Source organism: Pogonomyrmex barbatus, unplaced genomic scaffold (genome assembly GCF_055798465.1).
Source record: "Pogonomyrmex barbatus isolate J1 unplaced genomic scaffold, ASM5579846v1 scaffold3, whole genome shotgun sequence".
In the NCBI taxonomy this organism is placed as follows: domain Eukaryota; kingdom Metazoa; phylum Arthropoda; class Insecta; order Hymenoptera; family Formicidae; genus Pogonomyrmex; species Pogonomyrmex barbatus.
In genome coordinates this window covers 13,938,307-13,963,281 of record NW_028297127.1, presented here as the reverse complement: position 1 = coordinate 13,963,281, position 24,975 = coordinate 13,938,307, and the positions used below count along the sequence as shown (strand labels likewise).

General features: G+C 28.5%; 2 protein-coding genes across 2 annotated transcripts in view; one reads left to right on the top strand and one right to left on the bottom strand.

The window, feature by feature from the left end:
* The window catches only part of LOC105430520 (RING-box protein 2), a 45,616-nt gene extending 39,304 nt beyond the window's left edge, over window positions 1-6,312 (top strand). Inside the window, exon 2 of the mRNA XM_011644131.3 lies at window positions 5,909-6,312. Within this exon, the coding sequence (XP_011642433.2) occupies window positions 5,909-6,090 (182 nt within the window). The 3' untranslated portion in view covers window positions 6,091-6,312. The remainder of the gene's footprint in view (window positions 1-5,908) is intronic.
* Window positions 6,313-19,591: 13,279 nt separating this feature from the next.
* Window positions 19,592-24,313, bottom strand: mbt (serine/threonine-protein kinase PAK mbt). The gene is made up of 7 exons (XM_011644088.3): window positions 24,066-24,313; window positions 23,385-23,757; window positions 22,850-23,243; window positions 22,064-22,474; window positions 21,263-21,795; window positions 20,815-20,968; window positions 19,592-20,696 (listed from the first exon to the last, which is right to left on the bottom strand). Exons 2-7 carry the CDS (start codon window positions 23,750-23,752, stop codon window positions 20,535-20,537), a joined length of 2,022 nt encoding a protein of 673 aa, XP_011642390.2. The 5' UTR covers window positions 23,753-23,757; window positions 24,066-24,313; the 3' UTR covers window positions 19,592-20,534.
* Between the last annotated feature and the right edge of the window lie 662 nt (window positions 24,314-24,975).

Sequence of the window (24,975 nt, the reverse complement as noted above, 5' to 3'; positions counted from 1 at the left end):
AAGGAAGTACGTGTAGTTGAATGCTAAAATGACCTTGGAAAAGTTTTGAAATGCTCGAAAGTGAAAATGCCTTATAACAAATGGCGGCTTGTATATTGACATATTAGCATCATTGCCTAACACCAGGCTACTAAATAAATGATTCCGTAAGCAATTATTAGAACATTCGTCGTCTAATGACGGAGATATTACGAAACACTTACACGGTTCATAATATATATCTTCTCTCTATATTGTTCGAGTGGAGAACGTTTTTTCTGATGAACTTGAGGATATCTTCTCGGCGATAATACAAATGCGCTTTTCCCGCGACAGGAAAAGGACGCGACGAAGGCGCACGTTTGATAATTGACAAGTCATAACATAAACAACGTATCTCGTGATACGGATGACTGTGTTAAAATTTCCACGCGATATATTCGCAGTTTGACTCGTATTGCGATCGTTTGACCGTCATCCCATCTATAATAATATCGTGCGGATCAAAGAACCTCGTAATACGCTTACAATGAGCACTTAATGAATGGAATCATACAATGATACTATGGTATTGTATCACAAGCTGCCTTTAACAATTGCGTTGTAATAAAAATACACTGAATTATACCTAATCTTATTGATTTTAATGATTAATGAATTAACAAATTAATGAATTAGTGAAGCTCCAAAAATTTTTCAAAATTTTACTAGATTTTTTTATATGTTGTGTTATTGACACTTTAATGAATGAATTGGCATTAAATTAACTAAATGATTAATATTATAATTACAATTGTTGTGTTTGAAGAAATGCCTATTTTAATAATAATCGATACTTTATCCTCGGCAACGGAAAAATAAATTAATATTGCATTTATTAATGCTTGATAATTTCATAAAAAATTTTTTATTAAAAAAATATCTAATAAATAATATTATGAAAATAAGATTAAATAATTAATATCAGCGCAAATTTGTATGTGAAATACGTTTATTGCATTATTAAATATAATTCTAAAATATCAAGTCTTGATGATGAATGATATTGATCATTAAATGTCAACTTATTTTTGTAGAAAATATTTTTTTTTAATCATAAATAAAGGATATATTGAATAATTTCAATTTTAACTACGATACCGCATCGAACTTAGCATTTCTAATTGTTTATCATGATGAAGTAACTACGATTGTTTTGTGCGAATGTAACGTCCGTGAATATATTTTAATCGTACATGAGTGCATACAAAACATTTAACATTTCACGAATTGTAATTTGAATTTTTCTTGCAACGATGTTTTTTTATATCAAGAATAAAACAAGATCCTATTTTGAAATAAAAAAAATTAATAAACGAAAACTACAGAAGACACAATTTTACTACATTATATGAATATGTTATACAATGGCTTCCCGACTTAAAAATTTATTTTCGTTATAATTATCTTTCGCAATAAGTTAAAAGCATGAAAAGTTTTGAACACGAATGAAGTCAAAGGGCTAAAGTGATCGTTGATGAATTGAAATGCTCTGCAACCTGATCAACCTTTAATCAAAATATATTGGTGGCCATTACGTCAGAGTAATACAATTGAAGTAAATTCATCATGACGCAACACATTACTTACACGCCGACAACAATGTAAGATTTAATAACGTCGATAAGCTTAGGAAAATTCCACGAGATCTGTGAATTATCCAACGCAATAGGATGAGGAACTGTTCAGAATGTAGCTAATTAACTACAATATAATCATTAAAGTACATCATTGAAAGAAATCTCAAGCACGTTCGAATTTATTTTATATTTTAAAATTAATATTTTAAATGAAGAAAAAGCTATACACTAGTTCACTATTTCACACCTTCAAGAGATTCCTCGATATCAGGACCTTAGGATATTCAGTCTTAAGTCAGCTTTAGGATATTCTAAATAAAAGCTACTCCTTTGGATGAATTCGAAAATTAAATTAGATCTCAATGACATAAGAAAATGTTATGTAATAATCGTGCAAACATATTTATTGAGTATCAGAGTTACATGTAAATTCTAAGATATGTTCTCGATCTATTGGACATCCGATATAAAATGAATCTTTTTGCAAGGAAGGTTCCTCTTTTTCATATAAAATTTCTTCATATAAAAAATTACAACAAATGACAGTTGTTCTTCAACATGAGTTAAATACAACATGATAATTATTCTCGAAATTTTTTTATAAGTGATGTATTTCGTTGTAGCGTATAAGATTTTGATCTGATACCCGACGATCTTAACACATTTTGAATGCGGCTCTGAGGCCAAGTCGAACAATTACATATATGCGTGCTTATCGTGTCAATCGTCCTCGTTACCGGCTACGAAGACGCCGGCGTCTTCGACGCCGCAGTTAATTGGCCCAATGGCTTGCTTGGGTCTGGAGGCGCGTCCAGCATGCTGCCCCGATCCCCCAGAGGGGGTCAACGAGAAGTTGGCACCCATCATGCCTCTTTGTCTCTCTCTCTCTCTTTTTCTTACATCCTTTCTAGAATGATTGTCGTGAATTAATCGACGAAGCGGCGGCAGACGGCAAAATAACGACGGAAATTTCTTTCTCGTCAATCGAAGTCTTGATTGAGTCGTATTGGTAAACAAATGCTGCCGACTTGGCGAGCGACTAACTCAAGAAAATGTCTAGTCTATGCGAAGTTAAAGGCAGGTCGTGGTTTATTTTTTCTTTCTTTCTTTCTTTCATTCTTTTTTTTTTTTTAAAGAAATTTATTTATTGGAAAATATTTCTTGTTATTTTTTTATGCAAATATTTATCTTAAATAATTGAAAAAGATTGGAAAAAGATTTATTATTTTGAAGTAATAAATGATCATCTTCTAAATGAATATGACGAATATGATTATAACCGAATACTTTATAAACGAAGATAATGGCATTAGTTGGGATAAGTGTACGCCATTTTATTATGTATTATGTTTTATTGTATTTCGGTTCCAAAAAATTCTATTTTATGTCAATGAATGCAAATATTCTTCTATACGTCGAATATTTGCGATATATCGGATCGTTATATCGATCGATATATCGGATCGTTAATAATCATGCGTAATAACTATGTGATTGAATACGTAGAATTCTTGTGGAATTCTACCGGACACTCTATACAATCACGTTGGCATAAGCAATGTCAGACGATACTCGACATCGCTTTGGCGCAGGTATGGCGAGATTTCTCGGTTGGAATAATTGTATATTTTGTTTCTTGCGATTAAGAGAATTGAAAACATTAAATATTTGCAACTGTCTTCTTAAATAGTATCTTAAATAATATCTTAAATAGTATCTTACGTGTTATATTTTTTTCTATATTACTTTGATCATGAACTCGAAAAAATAAATGTTGTGAATTTTTTATATTTTTCTACATATTTATCTGTTAATTCTGAAAGCAGAACAATGTAACATTTTATGTTATACAGTGCATAAATTATTGATGTTTTACACATTTTCCTTTATCGCGATTGTTTATTTATACATTTTACTTATCATTGAATATTTAGTATAAATAGCACAAAAATAAATATGTGTTTTTATCACAATACGAATAGTCTGCTCTTAATTAGCCATGTTTTATCCCATGTATTAAGTCATGTTTAGGCATATAAAATCACTGATCTCTTTAAATATTTTTCTTTTTAACACCATCATGACGCGTCCTTTTAATTCTAAAGATTTAGATGAATAGCAAAGGGGGTGTCTTTCCCTTGAGTTCTCCAGTATTCTTCCGTTCATCACGGAATGTCTGGCTTGTGCGCGATTACGCTGCGTTTTTGCTGAGCGAGCACGTTTACGTCTTATGAAAACGATTTTGATAAGGGATGAACGTGACACCATGCGAAAACCACACATAGATGTAATATATCACGAAGATCAGCACGTAATTATCCGTTAAGCGCGAAACTCACTATTCGAACAACGTGTTGTACTTGTACAATTTTATCCCTTTATTTTCATTTAATGAACCTGCAACGATAAAGAGAAAAAAATTCCAAAAGACTATCGAAAATGAATGTATAACAAAAATTTTTGTTTTCAAATGTTAAAAATCTTTTGTTTTGCAGGATTTTTTCGTAAAAAAGTAATATTTAAAAGGATAAAAAAGACACACACACACACACACACACACACACACACACACACAGAGAGAGAGAGAGAGAGAGAGAGAGAGAGAGAGAGAGAGAGAGAGAGAGAGAGAGAGAGAGAGAGAGAGAATTATATTAATGATAACAAAAAAAAGAGAATTATTCACGAGCATCCGATTTTCATCGGACAATTTTTTGTTAAAATAGCAAAATGTAATTTTTTTTTATTAGATAAGCAAACCTCTCGATTTAATAACACAATTTTATTTGGTTACTCACATTTTGTAAATAATAATATAAAATTGAATTCTAATTACAAAATAAATGTTCTTTTCGTAATGTCAATAAAATAATCTATTATGGTGGAAAATATTTTTGTTAAGTGTAATAGGTATAGTATATTGTTGTTATGTGTGTATCAGATTGTATTTTTTGTTTTTTTTGTGTGTATATTTAATAATTTTAATAAATTAATATTGTGTAATAATGATTTAATTTGATCATATACCAACAAATAGTTTTAACGTTAGTAACAAAATTTTTATTATTTATATCAAATTTCTCTCAGCATGTATATATAGTATATTAAATTGAAAATAAACTTATGATATTAGATTTATATCATTTATTATAATAGAATTTTACGTATGGCTAAATAGATTTTCATTAAAGAAAAAATATAATTTTTTGTTAGAAGCATTTTACACTAATATATATATTTTTTTATTAGTATTTATAATTATTATATATTGTGCAATATTATATGTAATAATTTGTAATTTGTTATATATATAATATATATAATATATAACACATTATATATACTATATATATACTATATATAGTAATTTATAAATGTATTGAACATTTAACTGTTTTATGTTTGCGTATAAAATATGAGAATATAGAAATACTACTTAGTGTAATGATAATAAATAATAACGTAATCAAATAGCAGTAACGTTATCAGCGCAATTTGGATGGCGAACAAAGTACATTTATCATGCTTGGCAATTAAGCCGTTAATCATATTAATCTACAGTCTGTCCTTTTAAAACACTATGAATTTTTTTATTTTTACAGCATACAAAGCAATTGTGGAAAAGTTTCTAAGCTGACGTAATTTCACTGTAATTGTTCTGTTTCACTTTGATTATTATTATACATACTTATAAATTATTATTTCTTAGTTATTATTTTAACACGTGCGAGACCACAGCATATCATTCACACGCACAATCTGAATTTAACAGACATATTTTATCACTTTTAATATCATAAACTACTGCGCGCGCGCGCGCGCGCGTGTGTGTGTGTGTGTGTGTGTGTGTGTAAATTAACTATATATATATATATATAGAGTTAGGAAAAGCTCTATATATATACACAAGGTGTCCGACATCGGTCATATCATCTCTCGTGTGCAGGTAGAGCTAGTAAAACTGAGTAGAAAAGTCCTGTATCATTTTGCAATTTTCGCGATAATTATCGAGTTATTAATTATTAAAAATCACCGTATTAGCCCGGCCCACCGACAAATGAAAGCGAGCGGTAAGATATTCCTGCCCGGCGATCATCGTTGCTAGGCGTGTGAGAAATTGTTTTCTTCAATACATTAGCTATAACTATTGCCGCTTGAAGTATATAGCTTTTCCTATATATATATATATATATATATATATATATATATATATATATATAGGTGTGACTGATGCCGGACACCCTGTACATAGTTCATAAGCTTTTTGCCTATCTTCGAACAGCCTACATAAATATCGATACTTATTTTTTCAGATGCCTGCCTGCGATGCCAAGCGGAAAGCAAAAAGGAAGTTTACGGCCGACAGGATTGCGTGGTCGTTTGGGGCGAGTGCAATCATTCGTTTCATTACTGCTGTATGTCGCTTTGGGTTAAACAGAACAATCGTTGTCCATTGTGTCAGCAAGAGTGGTCCATTCAACGAATGGGAAAATAATCTTTACGTGACTGCAGCCTTTAATCTTTTGTTGCGACTGTTCAATCACATTAATCATAACGGATTCGAAAGTCAAAAAGCTATGTTGAGTCTTAATTTTTTTTTTTTCCTTTTGAAAGATTTCTTCAAAGATTTTGATAATATTTAGTCATTTACAGTGAAGCCTTGAACAAGAATTAATTTATTATAAGAATAATGATTAATAAACAGTTATATACAAAATATGTGAAAGCAAATTTTTTAAATCTTTCCTTTAATAAATTATAATTTTTTATTCGTATTCATGAAAATTGTTAACAAATCCATTCCAAATCTTTTGTATTTCATAAAATATTAAATTTTGAAATTAGTGATTATTTAATATAAAAATTCCAAGCATTTATATTATTATTTTAAATTAATAAAAGTAATATATAATTTTAATAGAAAAATATTTTTATTATTTATTCTTTCTCATGTTTTAGAATTCTATAGGATCTATTTTTTTTTTAATATGTTATAAAAATGTTTATGTTTTATATGTTACTAAATTATTGTTTATTATAAAACAATTAATTAAAATAATTTTATTTTATTTTAATATTTTGATATTTTATTCTGATTCTCTTTTATGAAAATTTAAAATTTAAAAATTTATGAAATTCTATAAGTAATTTGATAATTATTTGATATTGCATTATTAAATTTAATTAAAAGAACAATTGTCATTATATTAAATTGTTTCGAAACTGTCTGAGACATATGATGACTTATTGTTCGCAAATATTCGGAAGTGAAATTATAAAAATTATCTCTAAAGATAATTTCTCCTCTCGTATCGAAGTACAAAGTATTATTGTCGTGTGGACCTGGTTTCAATGTTCGAGATAAGTATAGTCTGAAAGTATTGTTGTTAAACATTACATAAGAGATATTTTTATCTTGAGCTGCGAGAAATGTAAACAATGAATTATCAAAGTCAGCGCTGACAACGCCAAATTATTATTAAATATATGATTAGATTTAAGTTTTTGTGAGAACTGCGATTTCATCAAAAAAGTTTAATTTATTAATTTATATTAGTTTAATCAATTTTTTGTCTCCCATTTCAGATTAAAAATAGCGAAAATAGAAATTGAATTGACACAAAAATTTATCGTCTTGCTAAACATAAGTAACTATAAAAACTTATAAGAAGAGAAAAATAATTTGCATTGTCCGGTTTTAAAGTATTTAGGTTGATATCGTATGATGCATTGCAATTTAGTCATTTGCGATGACATTGCTTAAATTTTGCCTAATCATGATATCCTACTCTGTTTAAAAGGCGTCATATTTTCTGACATGCAGACTATTCCTTCTGGAAAATCTTGAATCAAATATTAATAATATTTGTATTATTAAAAATTGTTTCATCATAAATAAAGATATTAACATAATTAAATAAATTTGTTAGAATTAATTAATTAATTATACATTAATTTTAATTTAATTTAGTTTAAAGTTAGTAAAACAAACTTATTCAATTAAATATATCTGTCAGAATTGAATTGTACTTAATCAAGAAGCCTTAAAAGTTGATGAAGAAATTATTTTAAAATTTGAAAGATATCTAAACTAAAGATATTCTTGAATTAAAAATTTTCATACTGTCATCGTAAAATTCTATAAGTCGAAAAAATATGTGCATATAGCATGTAATTAAATTAATAATGGCAAACGCTACATACAATCGTAAATTTATGGGAGTATTGATAGTCGCGAGATAGGACATTAAACGTTTATTAAGGGACGTATTATAACTACACATCTTTAACGATACGATTTATCAGCGATTTTATCTGATAATAAAAATTTATAGTTCGAGCGACGAAGTGACTGTGCGTTGATGTCTCTTGATAGAAAGCGATGGGGTCAACGAGCTAGAAGTAACATTCCGACCTTTCCATTCCAATTCAGAATGTAGAATTGATTCTTTGGTTCTCAATTGCTTGCACGAATTCATAGATGCATAGTTTTATAACTGTGCAAACATTACCGATATAGTTTATCTAAATGATGCATTATAAATATTTCATGCTTTTTTTTTTAATGTTTCCCAAATAAGATATAAAGGTCAAATGTCTTAATTTTTTTAAGGTCCTCTTTTTCGAGATGCCCTCAAATGTGGGTTTTTTAAATTTTATTTTCATTTTGTTTTTTTTTTTACTGCGATAAAATACAAATCTGTTTTGCACTATTTACATCGGTGCTTATCTTAATGTTTCATATATTCTAATTTTATTCCCGTGAAAATAAAAAAGGAGCAACGTTATAGTTTTTTCTCTAAGTAAATGGAAAAATACGATCGTTAAAACAATCCTGAGGATCTCTGTATTTGGCAGAATTTTAAAATCAAACGCAATCTTCGTGCAATATGATCTAGAGTTAAGATCACAAGAGACATATGCTGAGGCAATCATATGAAGAAACATTTTCGTGCTACGTAACACGACGAATATCCACGATGACGATGACGTCATATTAACCACTCATCATCGGAGGCATGTTCTGTCACAAAGTCCAAATTCCGTAAGAAATGCCAGGCACGCGAGTCTCTTCCGAGAATTTCCCAACCTAACTCTAACCAGTCATTATAGCTTCGAAGAAACGATAATAATAAGTATAATGACGACGAGGTCATCTATACTGGCGCCGTCTCGCCTTTCTACGATATGATTGGTCGAGCCTCCGGACGAGCCCCCACGTGACGACACGTGACGCGAGCGAGACAGAGAATGAATAGCGAATACAGAGCGAATAACACGATGACCTTCAGACGATACCTCGCGAATAGCATTACGAGTGGTATAATTCGCACGAGTGCTCATAGCTGATTAGCGTGATACATCGTATATCGATAATTTTTATGCTGATGAGTCATTTATTATGTTTACTCATTCAAAATTACAGGTACCATTAAAATAAGCAATTATAATAGTAAATTTTCAAAGATGATTATAACTTCAAGTAGATTGGTGCTCACGATTTTAGTTTTACTAAATTTAATTTGTAAATAATAAAATACAAACTGTTTAATTTCTTTTAAAGATATTTATAAGAAAACATTATTAATTAAATAGAATGAATTTGAATTCTAGATAAATATTTAAAATAAATTTATTATCAAGCATTATTATTATTATAAAGCAATTTAATGTAATCTTAAACTTTAATAGACATATATATATATATATATATGTATAACTAAATGTATACACTGTAAAAAATATAAATGACATTTTAACATCAATAATGTGGATTTTAATATTATTGATTACATTGTGTTTATATAATTCTCTACATTAAATGTGAAATCAACATCACTTAATCGGTGTGAAAAATTGTTGCAGTGTGAATTTTCTCATAGAAAAATGATGTGATCTTGATGTTAAATATGATATTTTTATGAATTTTTATTATGAATTTTTTTAGTATATTATGATATTTTTATTATGAATTTTATCTCTATCAATGAAATCATTGATTGTACTTAGCAGACAAACTTACTCGCATTCTAGTACTTTACTTTGGTGAACATGTTGAAGAGCACGTCTTTGATAACACAATATTTCACAAGCAACGCACCAATTGAATAATTTGACAACAAAATCTACACATTTGCTTAGCTATTTCAATCTAAAACTGGTTGAATCGTTTCCATTGAATCGTTGGTTATATCTAAGCAGACAAATTTTCTCACGTTGTAATACTTAACCTTGATAAGCATACTGTTGAATAACACAAGTTCATCACGAGTGATACACTATACCGTATACTTGAATAATTTAACAAAAAATAATTAAAATCCGCACTTTCGTTTAGCAAGTTCAATAATGACATCATTATTAAAAGAAACAATCAAAGTTTGACACTGTATTAGTGAGATTCTGTTTAAAAAGATAAATAGCGCATGCGCAGCGCGCGTTTATAGTTTTTATAAAAAGAAGACATATTAACAAAGCCTCTTTTCCACGATACTGATTGGTTCCTTCGTTATTCATGAGCTGAAATCGTATCATCGTGTATTTTAATAATTATATATATGTATGAGAGAATTATCAGTATAATAGCGTTATGATATTAATTGCAAGCAATTAAAAACTTTAGTATTTGTTTTTATGTTGACAAAGACTTCTTTTCCTTTTGGATATATCCAAAATTGTTTCAGATAAGTTTTACAAAACGTTCTTATTATAATATTTTTTTATTGATAAAAATAAATAATAAACAACATTTAATAAATCTATAAATCAATGAAAAAAATCCAATGAAAAATAAAAAGAACATTACGGAACATGTGGCGCGCGCAAAGCGATATTTTTCTAGTTGTTAAAATTCATCAGATTTATTATATATTAATTAATCACGTGAGTGTGATGAAATTTTACATCGATATTTTTTTAAAGTGTATAGAACATTGTGTGCAAATTACCCGTGAGCAGAGAACAGCGGCGCGATTCCGTTCCAATATGAGCGAGTAGTTTTGCGATTTCCGCGATACAATAGCGCGTGACTGCAAAGGTCGAACTCGTGATTACGCTACTTATATATTTTTTTTGAAAATCACCGTTCTTTTTATCCGCAACGGCAAAAAGATTAGTCTGAATGGGAGAGGTATCAATTCACTCTTATATAAAATCTCCCATATGTTATTCTTGTCTGCCATTAACGTATTATTCTTCTGGATCCAAGGTCACACTTATGCAAGCAGAAAATCATTCGATCAATTCTCAATTTATGTTGATATTGTCGCTGATATATGCGCAATTTTCTATCGTGCGATACCTCAATCACGATCATCTTTAGTCACGCAAGAGTCGACTATGATATCACTAACATATCTTTATATATATGTACATAGACCTTGATCTCTTACCCGAGTTTATTAATCTTTCCAGTTCTTTAATTATCGCGGACCAGTCGAATATCCTTCAATGAATTAGCACGATTGCTGTCTAAATTTATATCTTGATGCAGAATTTTTATATTGCTTCATTTTTTTTTTTTCGACTCTTTGTATGAACTTGATGCACGTTTTTTTAGTCATGAAATTGTAACTGGAGTCAAAAGTGTTTGACTTCCACAATTAAGCTGCAGCATTGCAGAAAACAGAAAATATATATAATAGTATAATCGACGAATATCCCGTATGTCACGTACTGGCATCAATAATTACGCAAGATATTTAATACAATAAATTAAATTCCATAAAAATTGATTACAAAGATACAATTTTCCATCAATATCCTTGGTCATTTCGCTTATATCCTTGATGTGACAGGTAACAAGCTTTTAAACAATCGTTTACTTCGCAAATGAGCAATCAACATCATGCATCAATTCACATGCTGATGTTTTCTCAACAGCACGAAAACATTGCTGTACATTTGAATTGCTACTTATATCTTTTAGGTTTTATAAATGCCGCTTAACTTCATTGGCTCAACGAAATATTTTTACGCTCGTAACACAGTCAGTTAAGTTAAACTTAGGATTTTAATCAGTATCGTTAAAACTGGTCTTGTAGAGTATGAAATAACTTTTGTGAACATAAGTAGAAAGAACATTTAAAAGGTAAGAATTTTGCTGAATTATACGACAATATTGCATATAAACAACTGAAGGCCCTTAGTAATTAATTAATTTTATATATAAATAAATTTTACTTTAATAGATTATTTAAAACTTTATTTTTATATAATTTCATATGTAATATTAGCTATAATTATATTAGCACAATTTTCTTATATCTACACAGTGAAAAACATTTTGTATTTGTGTTAAAATCAATTCTTATTAAAATTTTTGTGTTTTTGTAATATAGTCAAGTGTTAATTTAACACACACACACATAACGCGATTATGTTATTTAAAAAGTAAGTAAAAATAACATCATAAATTAAATTTAACATTATAAATATATTAAGTTAACATTAAATTCGCTTATCAAATTATGTCAAAATATTACGTTTCTTATGTTAATTTAGTATATAATATTTGCGTGATTTTCTAACATATTTGCTTTATATAAACATAAATATATAATTATATTAACATAAAAATTTGAGTGAACCGTTTGGGGCATGCGAAATATGTTATATTTAACACAAAATTTTTTACTGTGTACAGTAATAATTTTCTTGTATTTACAAAGCAAAATGTTATAGTTATTTTTATATAATAATTATATTCATCATTATACAAACATCTATTTAAACCGTTAATTTAAAAAATTGAAGATTATTTAAATTAATCATTAGACGTCGTATAAATCTAATATTGCAAAAATATTATTGCTAATTTATTAATTATTTAATGATTTGTTCATTTGTGCAAGATAATGTATGATATTTATCTTGTTTATATTCGCTTCTTGAGAAATATGGCGACGAATATGGTTGAAGACGGAATAAAACGTAGGCGAGGCTTCGATGAGAGGCGTTAAACCACGCAAATCCTTCGAAACTTTCCGTACGTTGGAGAAAGGTCCTTTGTCTGCACCTATGTGTATCCAACACTTCAATGAAGGTGTAGAAAAGACAGAGAAGAAATTTATAAAATACAGTTAACATCTACTTATTGTTGACAATCTTTTTTGTCGTTATGAAAAAAATACGATGGAAATAATTTTTATATCTTTTCTCTTCTGGTGAATATAGGTATAAAATAAAGAAATAAGCTCGTGACTTGATTCTAAGCCCATCAATTCTTTGCCATCACGTTTTGCTTATTGTTGAAATAAAATAATTATTGTTAAAATAATATAAAGTTTATATGAAGTGTTTGTTTTGATCAGTATTTAATATCTATATATTTAATATCTATATAATTTAGTGTTTGATAATCTCACTCTGTTTTATTAAAGTGCTGGCTACTTCCCCTTGTTTATTTCTTTTTATACACGTTTTTATTTCTTTCATATTTTTAATCTTTTTTTATCTCAACAATTATTTTGATATGATTTTCGTTCAACTTTATTTCATATCATTAAATATTTCGATAATATATTAATATCATATATTTATCATTTTCTATTATGTGTGTGTGTGTGTGTGTGTGTGTGTGTGTAAATTAACTCGATAAACGAAAAAAACGATAAACGAAAAAAACTCAGTACTTTAATATTGTTTGTCTATCTATATAAGCGAAATTTACATAATATGTAAAATTCCACGAAACACAATCCATTTTTTGTTCATATCTTTTATAGCTGTCTATGAAAAATAAAAACTTTTATTAAATATTACTCTATTAACTATCATGTTATTAAGTTTTAATTAATATTAGATATGTATTTATATATTTAAAGCGTGGAATAAACAGAAACATTTAGATTTTAATGGAAGGAAAGGGATGTCCTCGAGAAAAATCCAACGATGCGTATATATAATAGCAACAATATCATTAAAATGCCAATTAAAATCAATGTTATGCTTTATATATAATTAGATATATGTAAATTTTATTATTATTGTACGAGAAGATTGTACGAGTAGATTTGGCTTTGCAAATTCATTGTGAATAGGAGGTGTATAATTTTATTATCTGTGCAATATAACATAACATTCGATGAGACAAGATAAACACCTAATCTTATCAACTAACGGCGTTTAACTTTCCATTCCCATTGGTTCTCCTTAAAGCCGGTTAGTCAAGAAACTCACACAATCATGTACGTGACGAATCGGTCGAGCCCCCACGGAAGCGAGGTTTCCTATTGGTTATCGCATTCCGCTCGTATCCTGTTAATAACCCGTCATTATTGCGTCATAGATCATTATCGTCATTATGAATTTTTACTCCATCGCGTAGAAGGACACGCTACGGGAATATATAATGTTTGACAAAAACAACCGATGACTTGCTGAACACGAGTTCGATCCAAAGTTCATCGTGGTAAAAGAAGAAACAAGAGGAAAAATAAATATAATATATAAGTAGAGGTATTTCAAAAAGTTTAAATATTAAATAAAGTCTTATCAATAACAATTTCGCGTATCAGAAAGCACTCGTAGAAGAATACAAATATCATTACACTCAAATCTAATCGTATGTAGATTATCGCGAATTAATTACATCTAAAAATATCTAGACATGATTCATTTCGGAAAGAATTTTTTTGGAGTAACGGAAGAGTTTCTATATATTACGCATAGAAAGATGTACGCATGATGAAATTTTCTGAAAGTCGTGCATCGCGTCACGTCATCTGCGACTGTACGCGATCGGTATACTTTCCAATAAACGTATGTGCTTTCATGTACGTGACCGTAGTCACATGCAAGTATTTTCTGCTCGCTTGATTTATTCTTTTTAAAGACTCATTTGTTTCTCACAAAAAGTGCTGGATCATCCCACGGATTTCTCCACTGTTGCCTTTCAAGAGAAAGGTATATTTTACATGTAATATAATGTATCAGTGCATTATGCTGCTGATAGTCAAATGGCATCCTGTTACATGCCGGTAAACTGCATTGGCGTGGCAAAGCTAAATCAAAAGAGATTTAAAATTGAAAATTTTATGTAAGAATAAAATATTAAAAACTATTCTTTCACTGACAGGACTGCAAAATATAAGATAAACAATATTTCTTCATTTTTTAAAATATAGCAATTTATTAATTTTTATTAATAATTGTATTATTACTACATTTGATATATAGTATAGTGTAATATATGATATATATATATATATATAATATATATATATATATATATATATATATATTACACTACATATCAAATATAGCGATCATATATATAGATCGTATATCGTATATTATAGTTATACTATATATTTTAACTGTATGTATATTCGTATAATTATGTAGTTATTGTACAATTAATAGTTTTTATTTTTTATATTTTTATATTTATATATATATATATATACATACATGTGTGCATATATAAACTTTTTTTCACGAGTTAAGCAATATTATCACATGAAAAAATGATATCTTGCTTAATTGAGCTTCATAAATAATGACCTTGAATATTACGCAAATTTCACGTTTATGTATCGTTTATGCAATTAACAATCAGCTGGCACGAAGTTTTGAGTGAACGGATACTCTTTCGACAATTTCAACGAAAATTTATCATGTATTTGAAGTGACGATTTTGTTATCGGTTTGCTACGGCCAGACCATTCTTCTTATCTATTTTAATCTACACTACGCGTTAGAGTCAAAAGCGAAGATGTACACACGAAAAAAATCGCTCCTGATTGGTTTAGTAACGCGATTAAATGAAACTGCTGCACGCAAATTAATTTGAGTAAGGCTTATAAGTGGCGCCAATGGGACCAGTTAAAACGCCAAGGTCATTCCGGTCAAGCAAGGGGCTCGTCTTGCTCAACCAATCAGCAACGGCCACTTTGGTGGAACGCCTTTCAGCCAAGAATGTGCTGGCTCGCATGGTAACAGCGGATCGCATGCAAGTACGTGAAGAAGGGAGTCAAGTAACATCGTGAATTCCTTTGATGTTGAATTACATCATAGATGTCAAAAATTTCAATTAAAAATTATATGAGAGAAAGCTCATGACCATGACACTATTGTGAAAAAAAAATAAAAATAGCTAAATAAATTAAATGTTATTATATAAAATTTTTTTAAAAATATGTATTATAGAATCATAATTTTTTAAATATCAATTTAGAAATTTAAAAAATTTTGAATATTTTATTTTAGAAATCCTACATTCTTTTATTCACATAAGACAGAAATGAATTACACAATATCAGAATATTTTTATGAGGAATAAAATTTATTAAATTGAATTCCTTTCTGTTCCGCATTCGGTATTGATTTACATTTTTAATCTATAAATAATTAGAAATTATTGCTATTGTCATTTTCAATATATCTATTTAAATAAGAAAACAAAGAAATTAAAATTAAAAATAATTATAAACTTTTAGATATAATATAGCTCTTTTTATAAACATGATTTACAAATTTAAAATAAAGAAGAAAGAAATATATTTTTAACTTTTCTAAAATTTCATAAAATTTAAATAATTAAATTGTCACATATTTTTAATGTGTTATACATTTTATATGTGATATATATAAGTAAATATATAGTGATCTTATTCGTCTATTTTATTTGATCTTCAACACTATTATTAGCTCATACATGTGTTCTATAAAATTACTTTTTAAGATTGTATTTAATAAATTTGCATCAAAAGCATATATACAATATTTACAATATTTAAAAGAACATTCATTCTTTCTTCTAATTTTAAAATGTTTATGCTGTAGCTTTACATACATAATTTTGATATTTATAAATTTCCTTACATAAATGACATTTCAAGAATTCACGTTAGAATATTATGAAAAAAGCATTAAAAATATAAAAATTTCTTAAAATCATTATATATTTCTGTAAATAGAAAACAATTTTTTATTTACTAAATAAATGTACAACATATGTAGAATAATCCTGCATGTATGTATATACAAAGATTAAAAATTCTTGGATATTACAAATAGTTCTAAATTTGTCAAAATGACATTTATTTAACCAGATCACGCTACAAAATATTCGAATTTCTATTATATACAAAATAACTTTTAATACAGACTAATCCGCAACATAGGATGTAATAGATTTTCTATTAGCTGCTTTATAACATTAGAATGTAATTACTTAAATATATGGCGAGTATAGTCGGACAGATCTAATATATCAATATATCAATATATCAATATATCAATATATCAAATTTAATATATCAATTGTAATAATATGTTGTTTTTACAAATATGTATCTTCAAAAAAAGCTGCTGACTATCATTTAGCTGCTCTCGTAATCTATGGATAGATTTGGTATATCACGCATTCTTTTCGATAAATATGTAATAATTTTAACTAACTGCCGACAAAATTGTATAGATGAAAATACAATAGTTACAGAGATGCACAATATAAAATATATATATATATATATATAATAATCTATTCTCTATAATCGTGTCCTTAAATTAAACTGTAATAGAAGTTCACAAATTTCAAATTAAATTATGCAATAATCTCGATCGTACAAAAAATATATGATGAAAAAATATACATCTTAAATATACATAAGTTATTACTATGAAAGGATCACGATTTTGTCTCCTGTATACTTATCGCAACGTTTCTGATTTTTTTACATACACCAATGACATATTTAATAGTATAATAAATTCCTTATCAAAATTAGGTATTTTTGTAAATACTTCTACATATGTGTGTGTGTGTGTGTGTGTGTGTGTGTGTGTGTGTGTGTGTATTATATACATATACATACCTACATACATATACCTATATATTTTACATTTACTTAGATTATTTGTTTTAAATGATATAATGTAACCCTGTTCAAATTGATTTAAACAATATTTTAATTATGTGTAACAGTTAGTTGTATAATCAAATCATCAATTTGATGTTATAAAATGTATATGTAATAAAATGTATGCTTAATCGAGTCTAATGTAATTTATTTTTGGAAATATACATTTTTATTAGCTATGTAATATACTTTACTGTTTTATCATTTTTTATTTTCTGCATTTAAATATTTTTTACGTTTTCAATTTACGTAAATATGATGTATAACTATATAATAGAGTTATATCATTTGTAATAAAATATCACATATTTTTCACTAAGAATATCATTTTATCAACTGACAATCTGTTACATAAAATAATGTAGATATCTATATGACTTCAAATTTTCAAGTATAAAATTATCATGAATAAAATACTGTGTGTGTGTGTGTGTGTGTGTGTGTGTGTGTGTATTTTATATATTTATATATATTTTATATATATATATATATTATGTATATATATATATATATATATTTGAATATATTAGAATATATTTGAATATATTTGAATATTACAAAAATCATATATATATATATATATATATATATATATATATATATATGATTTTTGTAATATTCAAATATATTTTTGTATGTATATTTGTAGTGTAAGAGAGAATATTATTTAATTTTTGTTTTGGTAATCTTAATAACTCATATATAAATTTTTAATATTTAATATTTTATCTGATAAATTTTGTATTATGCGAAGAATATGCCCGAGAAGTAATGCGACACACATATTCATTCTTTTAATTCAATTTTACTAAATAACATTTTAAAGAAATAAATAATGAATAATATATGTATATAATAATAATAATTTTATTAGCGTACAGAATCGACAAGTATAGAAAATAAAAGTAGAAAAAAAATACGTTAAATGAGTCATCAACAATATTTCTGTTGTTAGTCATTCTCATTTTGAAAGAAACAGTAAGAATGCTATTATTCATAATTATTGAATAAAAGAAAATATTTGTTATATTATTTTCTGGGCATTCTTCTAATATCGCAACAAAAAGTATTATAAATTTTAGGTAATAATCAAATATGCATTCTAGTATAAATCTCTATGTAATCAGTTGTTAATATTAGAGTTTATCTTTTTTAACAAAACAAAAATACAAAACAATATTACAAAAATTACAATTTTACAGTTAAAGAGTACATATAATGACAATGTTGTTTACAAAAATTAAATAAAATATATTAATAGGTTATAAATATGGCTTCTGATAAATTTAGGCAATGAAAGAAAAAATATTGCTTAACAAAACATTTTATATAAATAAAAAAAAGTAGTAATAGGCTTTCAGACTATTTTAAATATTTAGAGTATCCATGTATCCAAAAAAAGTTTCTCTCTAAAAATGTTTAAAAATTTGGAACATTAAAAATAATAACAAAAACCGATTATACATATATATATATAGAATTTATCATATGTATAAATATCTATATTTTAAATAATACAAAATAATTCAAGATTTTTGCTACTTTCAAATTAATTCAATATGAGAGATAATTTGAAGCTCATTACTAATAAATCATATTACTGTTTTATATGATAAGTTAATCGTTGTGATAAAAGTTGTTGATGATAAAGGCACTTAGGTGAAAACGTGTCTTGTAAGTACTTTTGTAAATATTTTATAAGTACCTTTTGTTTTTTAAATATATTGTTACAACCAAGCAGAGATCCGCTCCTTGTGTATGGAAAAATGAAGATTACTTCCTGCCAACGCGTATGGTGGATGAATAACTACGAGTGGAATTACGCGAGCTATTGTCAGGTTCAAGAGATTTCTATCATTCCATTAATTAAAGAATTGTTTTTTTTTTAACAAAATCTCTTTTATTCCACGTAAATGATTGTATGTCGAGCAAGAAATCATTGCTGTGAGTGCAACAATATTTCAAAATTATAATTATTTATAATAATATTAAAACAATGCTTGATAGTGTAAATCAAACATTGGTAGTTTTAACTTGAGGAATGATGTTTAACATACTACATCAATTTTCATAAATACAGACTTGTCAGATTACTAAAATAATACATATAAAATATTCTGGAATGTAATAGCCTATTTTCAAAATAATACTTACAAGCTCAGGCCTAATTGGAATGTAAAATTTGAACAACGATTAGTAATGGTTGTAATCTAATACTTTTCTATTTAATATTTTTTTAACATATAGCTATAAATTCATATATTACATAAGTAGATTAGACACGACCGAAAGAATTCACTCTCAACCAGAATATCCTATAATTATTGGCATAATCAAAAAAAGCGATTCTTTCTTCTCTACGTTTACAATTTTTTTTTATGTTGAGTCACTTCTATGATTTTATCGTCAGTTATGACTCTGTATATTAGAGTTTTATGTAAAATTTAAAGTCTGAATATTATCTTGATTTTATGAAAAAATAGAATAATATTATTATCTTTGGTTTCAGAAAATGATAAGGATTAATATTTTCAGAATTAAAAGTCTTGAATCATTAATATTCAAAATTATATATTAGAATTCTTATGTAAATATTATTATCTCAATCGGTCGTACCTATTGCAAAAAATATTTTTCTTAGAAATCCACTGCATGAGAGTTCGGAGATAAAAATTCCTGTACTCATAAATTGCTAAATATAGTGAATATGTAATTTAACACGTTCCATGCCCCGTTATTTTTGCGCAATTTTTCATCCAAGTTGCATATCACCGATGCATTTGTTCGGATTAAAGATGTATATTTTATAAGTTTATAATAGAAAAATGTTAATAAGATAAAGACACTGTATAAAATGCAATGTAAAATAAAAAAAAGAATTACGTATCAATGATATGAAATATTTTATAATATAATTATATCAATTTAATACTCAAAATAACAATCTAAATGGAAAGTTCAACATAGATAATCGATGATACTTGCGACATGAAACATGTTAATATACTGTCGGGGATACAAAATTCTGGTAATTATCTGCCTTAACATTCTAGTTTATAAAGTTATAACCTCGTCAACAATTTGTGTGCCTGGCACCTCTCATTAATGGAATCAAAATACTAGGACTTTGAGCCTGCCTGAGGAATGGATGTTGTAATAGTTCAGCTGCCGTAGCTCGTTGTGCTGGATCACGTACCAGCATTCGTTCAAGAAAACCTTGAAGACGTGGACTAACCTGCAAATAAAAAAAAACTTTGCTCACTTTTTGAATTTATAAGATAATTATCTAATATGATAAATTCGATGTGTGTTTATGATAAAATTAATGGAAAATATTTTATGATTAATCTCACTTTGTGAAAATTCTTTAGTTTTGGTGGTGGCATATCCCTAATACGTCTCATAGCTTGCAGAGGTGGTTCATTGAAAAATGGTGGCTCACCGTCAATCATTTCAATGATCATTATACCTAATGACCAGATATCCACTTCAGGTCCATATGGCAACCTATAATTAAAAATGACAATCTCAATATTATATATTTTTCAATATTGTAAAAGTATAACAATCAGGATATTTAAAGTATACAGAAGAATTAAAAAATATCTTTTACTCTAACTTTAAATGCACAATTTTATCGAAAATTTAAAAAATAAATAGAAAAATATATTTCTTAGATACTTCATGTATTCTTGCTGCTTGCTTTCTTTGAAATTTTTTTTTACTATAATTCTTTGAATAATTAAGCAAGCATGAAATTTACAATATAATTTTAAAGCAGACAATATAAGTATCAAATACCTTGAAATAACTTCGGGACTCATCCAATATGGAGTTCCTACAAGAGACTTTCGCTTTGGTAATTCTTGGGAGACTTGAGCACAGAAACCAAAATCAGATAGTTTCACTCTGCCATCTGCCGTAAGTAATATTGAGTCAGACTTAATATCCCTGTGTATAACACCTTGCGAGTGTAAATATGCCAGTGGCTTAAGACACTGAGAACACACTGTAGCTATCTGACTTTCATCCATTCTTGAATGTGTTACGATATCAGTTAGCGCACCTCCCTCCAGGTACTCCATAACTACCCATAATTCATCATCTACTAAGAAACTATTGTACATCTCAACTATATTTGGATGATGATAGTCCCTCATGATAACGACTTCATTAAAAAGTAATTCGCGCCTCTGTTGCTTCCTCAAATCCATTTTTTTTACTGCAACTTGACGATTTGTACTCTTGTCTGTAGCTATACATACAGTTCCCGTGCTACCTTCACCAATCTTTAGGAAATTTTCTAAATTTTCTCTTGGATCACCTTGGCTTACCTAAACATAAATGCAGGATACGTAACATTATGTAAACATGTCATTATAAAAATTAAAGTTATAAATTGCAAAACATTTGTTTTGATTGCAAAATTTATTATAATAGTAATATTATAAGAATTTAATTACAACCATCTAAGTCCTCTGCAGAATGTATTTAAAAGATAAGGATATTTGCTTTAAAAATTTTATATATATTAATAAATATATCATAATATATTATAATTCAAATATAAATATGTATAATTTAATAATAAATTTTACATACCACCATTTGTAAAGCAGCCCGGAACTGTTCATGTGTAAGTCTCTGCTCTGTTTGTTTGTTGGTATTATTTGTATTTGCACCAACTGCTAAGTTCCCTGAGGAAACAGCATTTTTCATATTCTGATTTTGATCTGGAGTAGAACTAGTTCCTGATACTGCGGACGATATGCTTGGCTTGGATAAATTATGCATCGATTGGGAAGTTTCCATCGGTTTCTTCAAGTGTGATTGGAGATTAGATGAATTTTCAGACATATACGTCTGAGGATATTTATTAATATTATGTGAACTTAATTGACTCAGAGGTCGTTGCGAGGCTATTGAACCCACTGGTGAAATTTTTGGCTGTAACTTATGTAACAAAATATTTTGACCAACTTGATGTTCCCTCGATGCTTCTGTAGTTGAACCCTATAGATTAAATATTATTGTTTAATATTATTGTTTAATATTTAATATTGTTTAATTATCATATATTCTTTAAAAGTGTATTTTACTCTTTTAAAATATAACAAAAGTTGATACTTTAGCTTTCATATTTTTGTACAATACAATATATTTAGATTGTTCTACAAATTGAGCTAAGTGAATCAACTTAATTGCATAATTTTGTTAAATCAATAAGCAAAATTATAATTATTTTCTTGACTTTATAGACTATAATTGTTCTGTTATAAATATTATTAAAATATATAAAAATTGTTAAAATCTTAATGTATTTCGACTACATATAAGCATTTTCTTATATAAATGCAAGTATGTATAAGGTATTATATAAACAATTACCTGTACATTGCCATTATATTGGCCTGATGTCATAGTTATTTGCGAATTAAGTCTATGAAATTCTGTATCAAGAAGTTGCGGGGTACTTGGACTTTGTACTGGAGCTTGAGAATTTACAATAGGACTTAAATTTTGGAAATTCAAGGATAAGTTTGGTACATTTGATCCCAAATGAGTTAAATTTGGTGATGATTGCATATTAGGATTGAGATTTTGAAGATTTGGGATCATATTCTGCATACTGGAATTTAATCCACTACCAACGTTCGGAGAATTTTGTCTTAATTTATCGATGTAGTTATGTGGCTTGCCAAAATTTGTAAAACCCTGATTAACATTTGAAGAAGATATTTCTTGGCCTTCAGGGACAGATGGTGGAAGATTGCTGTTATGTCTATAAGAAAAAAATTTTGCTATATTCATTGTACAATATGTACTTTTTGGATATTTCTGAATATACATTGTATATAGCCAACTTATGTAAAAAAAAACTTTATACAATAATCAAAATAGAAACAATACTAGATTGCTATACCTATAATCTCTCCTGAGTCGTGGTGGACTTGAAGAACGTAGAGAATTGGAACGAGCAACTGTACTAGTCTTAGGCAGGCCATTCTCTACAGTCCTATCAGTGGCGAGTTGTCTATTTATCCTAGGATCATTATGACCTCTTACAATGGTCTTTAAGTCTAGGATCTCGGTAGGTGTGATCTCACTTGGATCAACCAAGGGCAGTGGTCTATTAGTTGATTTCAGAATCTGATTATTCCCAACTATGGAAGCCCATTGCAGCGGTAATCCGACAAACTTGCCCTCGCGTTTATCGAATCCAGTATGTACCCTGTGCTCAAAGTTGGTCGGAGTAGAAATCTGTGGTTTCTTTTTCTTCTTGGTAAACATTGTTCCTGCATTCAAAACAGCGATCACTAAATTGTCGTCTGTCGGACAGACGATAATTTCACTGGTAGTGTCACGTTAACGTAGTGACTGTTTTGTAAAGGCGACAGAAACATGCGATTTTGTTAGCGGTGTTCACTTAAATGCGCTTAGCTTTCCCGTCACGGCTATATGTATATCTCTGTCTTTTACGGATCGCAAGTCCCGCGATTTGCGTTACCGAGGTAAAAATTAAGCGCACGGGATGCGGGAGTGGCGTGGAAACTTGTGAAAATAGCACGAGGCGCGAGGGAAGCCAAGTGACAGCAACGCCTACCGTGTGGGGATACGATCTCTGCGTCGCGGCTTCGCCGGGGATCGTTGGGCTGGGATCAGCGATACGCACGTGGACCTGCTTTTCAGATAGCTCGGGTAACTCGTGGTGTAAATGCGAGCCGCGATGATGATGCCGAAACATAGGCGATGTCGCGCGTTAAAACACATAAATACGCCATTCATCCATCTCTCGACAGATCGTACTCGCACACCGGCGCTCCGCGCGGTAAGCTTACGAATCTTTCATGGCATTTAGTTCATGACAATTTGCTGAAACGCGTGCGTGAGGTGAGTCGCGACGCGCGCACGCGCACAAGGTACACACTGGATGCATGACGTATGATGCTATGATGTGTAGTATCTGTGCGAGCGAATGCGAAAATAGATGACGCGTCGCGACGCGCCGGAAGCGAGAGTGGGATAGAATGCAAGAGAAAGTGATCGCGAGTGGTGATTGCGATCGTGGAAAAGAAATGATTACGTGGGAATTCATCGATCAAAATAACGCGCGATGTTCTAGCGATGATGAACTCGTGCCGAGAGTTTTACATTCGTGTCTTTCGATTCAGATAAATTCGGAGATTTTAATGATGGCATAGAGCGCGATTGATTCTCTTAAATACTAATAAATTAACGATTAAAAATCAATAGCAAATAAAGTGATGAAAAATATGCATTAAGACATTCATTTATATCATCTATTTAAATTATATTTTATAAAAATGAATACAAAAAGAATGATCTTGAGGGTAGGAGAGACTATAGAGACCTCTATTGGAAAAAAATTCTTTTTTACCCGTATTATGGGCAAAATACTGGGAGAATTGCTATGTAATTATGATATTTATAATCAAAATAATCGTTTGTAGGTTGCGATTTTTTTTTAAAGCAAGAATAAATAATTCGTTTTA